The sequence below is a fragment of the Artemia franciscana genome, chromosome 19 (assembly GCF_032884065.1).
Source record: "Artemia franciscana chromosome 19, ASM3288406v1, whole genome shotgun sequence".
Lineage (NCBI taxonomy): Eukaryota > Metazoa > Arthropoda > Branchiopoda > Anostraca > Artemiidae > Artemia > Artemia franciscana.
The window spans coordinates 23,383,673-23,389,870 of record NC_088881.1 but is presented as its reverse complement, the minus strand read 5'-3'; the positions used below and the strand labels follow the sequence as shown (position 1 = coordinate 23,389,870).

At 41.4% G+C, this 6,198-nt stretch overlaps 1 protein-coding gene across 1 annotated transcript; it reads left to right on the top strand.

Annotated features, from left to right (window-relative positions):
* Positions 1-4,638: 4,638 nt before the first annotated feature.
* LOC136039102 (uncharacterized) lies at positions 4,639-4,962 on the top strand. The gene has a single exon (XM_065722586.1). It carries the CDS (start codon positions 4,639-4,641, stop codon positions 4,960-4,962), a length of 324 nt encoding a protein of 107 aa, XP_065578658.1.
* Positions 4,963-6,198: the final 1,236 nt, after the last annotated feature.

Here is a 6,198-nt window from a genome sequence, read left to right as displayed (position 1 = left end):
ATTAAGTAGCTTTAAAACTGTCTAAAGATAAATTCAACCTTCTGGACAAGGCATTTTCATCCTAGAAAATTCTCCCCCACGAAAAATTCCTGTCAGAGAATTTTACCTCCAATGATGCTACCCATCTTCCTAACCCCTGTGGAAGTAAACCCTCATGGAACTCTACCCCAATACAGCTGAACTCTCTTGGAACTCATTTCCCAATGAAATTAACCCTCATGTACCTAATCACCATTTAACTGAACCTTCGAACAACTCAACCCTCTTTTAATTAAAACTTCTTTCAGCTTGATCCAGGTACAACTCATGTCTCCCTTAACTTAATATCCAATATCCTTAACTTGATATCTAATGATTGTAACACTGAATACATGTAAAGTCAGTCGGGCTAAAGGCAGTTGCTTCGCATAACACAACAATAAACATCATCATTGGGTGTAAATTCCTTGTTGTTTCTACATAGCCTCTGCAGCTGTTTTTTTCTCTTTGTACTTATTTTTCCTATTTTCTATATAATTGAAAATAATGCATTTTTTTGTTAATTGCGTCAACTCACGAAAATTTATGTAAGGGAAAAATTCTTTAAAATTAAGGGCAAACTAAATTTTTCAATGAAAAACCAAAATTTGGCGCTTTTCAGTGAAAATACCCCCAATAAAGTATTTTTCAAAATGTAGAAGGGACAAAAATATAAAGGGGCACATAACCCTCAAACCCCAACCCCCGGTTGAAGCCTGTGGGGTTTATTAAAGTCCATAAGAATGGCTTTAATAAGAGTTACTAAACTTCAGAAGTACTAAACCCACTTTTCTTCGGAAGTACTACCCCTTTTCTGATATTTGACTTTCGAATGAAATGTTTACTTCTTTAAATGGAAATTGTTCTGTGTGCCTTATTTTTCGTGAATTGTTCGTCTTAAAAAGAGACCAGTTTTTTTTTTTATTACAGAGTTACGATGAATGAGTTCAAACTTATAATTTAGCAACCAATGAATATCTTTATCAGTAATTAGCGTGTAAATTGATTGTTTTTCATTGTTAATGGGTCTTTGCCTAATTGTCAATGCAAACTAATTCGTTTTCTTTGCCATGTTTTAATGAATGGAGATAGAATTGACCGGCAATTTTGATATGGAGTAAAGAATGTTATTTGAGCAGTGTGAATAGCATTTCACTAAATAATAAAAAAAAATCACATACACAAAGTATGGTCTATAGTCTACAAGGGTGGGGATGTACCGCTAAAAGTAAAAACGATTATTATGATTTTATTGGCAAATAAGTACACTAGATATCCTTAAAGTGTTGCTTTCCAAAATTAAATACATTTACCACCAAACTTTTGCTTTAAGAGTTATGCTTTAAAATTGAAACTAAACTAAGGGATGGACAATTTTCAGAAATCACGTACACCAAGTGGCGCTCACCAAGCTTAAAGAAATTGTGGCAAGCGTGGTGGAATTGTGAAGCACACTTCCTACTCCAAAATGTAAAACAGGAGGGGAATTGTAGGCTACCCTTCGAACTAAACTTAACGCCTTCGATCCTAGATGGACTTTGTCACAAATTCTTAGACGCATTTAACACTTATGTTAATGTTTAAGAAGAAGCATAATTCAATAAATTCAGTGTACTCTAATTGCAGTAATGCTTGCTTACAAATTGCTTAGTGTGCGCATTGTTTATTTACCCCCAGCTTGTTGTTATTTCTTATAGGTGCTTGGGTTTTGAATAAATAGACTTCACTCAACCCGACTCGAACACTACATGGTGTCAGAAGTGGGATGGATGCAGAAACGCCTAAAATTAACTGGAGCTCGGATAATCTAGAATCCGAATGGGCGAAGTTTGAAAACCATGCTAAGTTAATGTTCATTGGAGCACTTGCCGGAAAGACAGCAAAACAGCGGCTCATATCTTCTCATCTGGGTAGGCGAAAAAGGGAGAGAAATCTTCAGAACATTTGACCTAACTGACGCTGAAAAGGAAGATGTTGATGCACACTTCACCAAATTCAGAGAATATGCAGCCCCGAAAAAAAAAATCAAGTCTTCTGGATATATCTTCCGAAAGTATGACCAAAAGCAGGAGAGCATAGAAAAATACATTATCGATTTAAAAATCCTAGTGAAACCATGCGGTTACGCGGACAAAGACGAAATGCTAAGAGACAGGATAGTGGATGGAGTGGCGAATCCCAAAATACGTGAGAAACTCCTCTCGGTAGGAGACACCCTATCCCTGAACAAAACAGTAACCATTTGTAGAGTGTTCGAAACAACCCAAGCACAGCTGTAAACCTTCGAAGGCAGAGAAATCAAGCAGGAAATCGATTCCATTGCCAAAAGTCCGCCACATCCAAGTCCAAATAACCAGAATGCTACTTCTGCAGTGGAACGTACTCACAGAACCATAGTTGCCCAGCAAAAGGGAAGACTTGCTCAAAATGCAGAAAGCCAAACCACTTTGCAAAGGTTTGCAGAAGTGCAGAAGAGAAAGTTGTACATACTGGGGAGGACGGTGAAGCAATATCTGAAACAGCAGACGACACAGACGAAGTGCTCCTGTACACAATAGAGAACAACACTAGAGAAGATGAGGTATTTGCCAAATTATCCTTTGAGGGATAAATGTGTATAAAATTCATAATCGACACTGAAGCACAGGTGAATGTGCTACCACTCCAGTATTACAATAAATTGCCAATAAAACCCGGCCTGATAAAAGGCAGCCAGAAAACTGACAAGCTACTGTAGATCAGCTGTTCCCTATGCAGGAATCAGTCACCTGACCTGCCGATACTAAGATGGAAGGACACAGTCACATGCATTCTACATTCTCAGGTCCAACACAACTCCAATCGTGGGTCTAAAAACCTGCAAAGATCTGGAGCTGATCAAATTGATATTAAACATCCAAAAAGAAGACAGGACGACTAGTGCTTCCTCCAAACTTGTAAATGAGTACATGGACACTTTTGAAGGAATTGGAAGCCTGGAAAACAAATTCGAGATCCACCTAAAAGAAAATACTGTCCCTACTGTTTACCCTGCGAGACCTTTAGCAATGAAACAGAAACTTGAGGACTAGCTGGACCTAGTAGAAGCCCTAAACATAATTGGAAAATTCAGCGAGCCAACTGACTGGGTAAACGCCATGGTCATGGTCGAAAAGAAGGACGGGAGCGTCCACCTATGTATAGACCCTGTGGATCTGAACAAAGCAATCTGACAACCTCATTGCCCAATCCCCACGTTCGAAGACACAACAGAGGATTTACACGGCATATCAACCGTAAGCAAGCTTGACGTCCAGTCAGGCTACCGGATATTGCCGCTAACCGAACGGTCATCATTCTACAAAACATTTAGCACCGTTTTTGGAATATACAGATGAAAAAGATACCAATTCGGTCTTGTGTCAGCACAAGATGAATTCCAGCGTCAAATGGACGAGATATTCGAAGGGTTGGAAGGCATCCGCATCCTCGTCGATGACATCCTCGTATACGGAAAAAGTCAAGAAGAGGACGACAATAGGCTCCGTGCAGTCCTTAAAAGCGCCAGGGAGAAACGAGTGAGATTCAATCGGGAAAAATGCACATTCGGAATGGAACAAGTAAAATACTTTGGTCGCATCATCAGCAAAGAAGGAATCAAACCAGACCCCAAAAAACTAAACGCCATGGAAAGAACGCCAAGCCCAACAGGAAGGAAAGACTCCAAACCCTTTTGGGCATGTTCAACTTTCTATCCCGATACATCCCCAGTCTCTCATCCAGAAAGAAGACCTTACGAGACCTCATACAAGAAATAGAGTTCGAGTGGAAACCACATCACGAAGAATGTTTCAGCGCCATCAAGCGTTCAATCACTGACAATCTAGCCTTCTTTGACCACAGCAGCCGCACAGTTGACTTGAAAGTCGACGCCTCGAAGCACGGATTAGGGGCAGAGATCTCAACCAATGGAAACATTTGTGACTACGCATCTAGAGCTCTCAGCAAGATTGAACAAAACTACTCACGACTCAAAAAAGAAATGTACACAATTGTGTATGGATTAAAACATTTCCATCATTACATCTACGGGTGGAAGGTAACCGTCACCACCGATCATAGACCACTGGAAACCATCCTGTCAAAACCTCTACACCAAGCACCAACACGGCTACAGAGAATGATGATCCAAACTCTGCCATATGACTTGGAAGTCATGTATAGCCCAGGTTCCGACATACCCGTAGCTGACATGCTCTCGCGACTAGACCCCCCAGACACCGACTTCCAGATGCAGAGAGACATCGAAGCTTATGTTCACGCAGTAATGAAAACACTGCCCGTGAGAGACTGCAAACTCAGGAAAATCTGTCAATTGACTGAGCATGATAAACAACTCAGCACTCTTCAGTCTGTCATGCAGCATGGTTGGCCATGGACTCGAAAAACATGTCCTGTTGATGCATCAGCAATCTGGAACATAAGAAGCGAGCTGGCAGAAGTCGACGGAATAGTTTTCAAAGGCCCGAGAATCATCATACCCCAGGTCCTCACACAAGAAACTCTGATCCAGCTACACGTAGCACACCTCGGCTTGAAAAAACAAAGCAACGCGCGAGGATGCTGGCATGCTGGCCAGGCATGAACGTCGACATCGAATCCTTCGTTGGACAATGCAAAACATGTGCCCGCCATGGCTTGAACAACCAGAGAGAACCACTCATCAACACAGAAATTCCATCACTACCATGGCAATACGTTGCAGTAGACTTATTCGAATGGGAAAAAGCCCAATTTCATATCACGGTTGACTACTACATCCGTTATTTCGAATTCGATCGTCTTCAGAACCAGACATCAACGACAATCATCGGCAAACTCAAGAATCATTTCGCACGCTTTGGAATACCACAGAAGATGACATCCGACAACGGCGCTCAACTCTTCTCGCGCAAATTCAACTAATTTGCTCAGACTTGGGAAATTGAACTCAAGACCTCAAGCCCAATATATCCCAAGACAAACGAACTTGTCGAGAAATCCGTGCAAACATGTAAAAGAATCCTGTCAAAATAAAAGGATATCGGTACCAACCCGTATATAGCTCTCCTAGAGGACCGTAACAGCACGGTAGACAACTTTGCCTCACCCGCACAGCTACTACAGAGTCGACAGCTTAGATCCTTACTACCCTCTACGTACCAACACCTGAAACCAAAGGTCGTCACCAAGTCGGACTTCCTCTATAGTCGAAACGTCATGCAAAGACGCCAGAAATCCCATCATGACAAATTTGCGAAACCCCTTTCTGAACTTGAGGCTGGAGACACTGTTTTCGTCCAACGAAAACCAAATGACATATGGACCAAGGGAAAGATAACCGTACGCCATAGCAACCCGCGGTCCTACATCGTCAAAACAACTGATAGCTCAAGACTAATAAGGAACGGGATTCACATATTCAGACAACCAACCCCACACCGCCACCCATACCCTACTGTCATGGCCGGCCACAGTGTCGATAATACCCAAACACCCCATACCGAAAGTGAGCAGATAACAGTAAACGTCACCAGCGAAAATAAAAAAAAAACCAGCTCTACCACCCCTTCGACCGTCAACAGATCGTCCCCGGTGGGGCTTATGTCAGCGAAGCCTATCTCACTCGAGCATGCCTCAGTAGGGCCTACCGCGGTAGACACATCACCTGTCAGAGGCACCATATACTCGCGGCTGGCGACCACCAACCTCACACCGTGACGCACCAGAAGCGGAAGTGTCGTAAGGCCCCCAACATGACCTGACATGTGACCTTGCAAGCACTTTCTTCAAAAAAAGAAAGAAGATGCAGTAATGCTTGCTTACAAATTGCTTAGTGTGCGCATTATTTATTTACCCCCAGCTTATTGTTGTTATTTTTTATAGGTGCTTGGGTTTCGAATAAATAAACTTCACTCAATCCGACTCAAACACTACACTAATAATATAAGGCTACTAGCATGCCTTACAATTCATTAATTTTACTCATATTCTTCAAAAAAGACTGAATTATTTTCAATGGCGCTCAATTGAAGTCCAGTATCATTTAGTTTTTTTTAATTATTAACAACTTTTCTTGAAAACGAGCCTAAAATCTAGGCAGTATGGAATAGTTTCTTGAATATATGCATTTTGAATAATGCAACTTTAAAATATTAATAC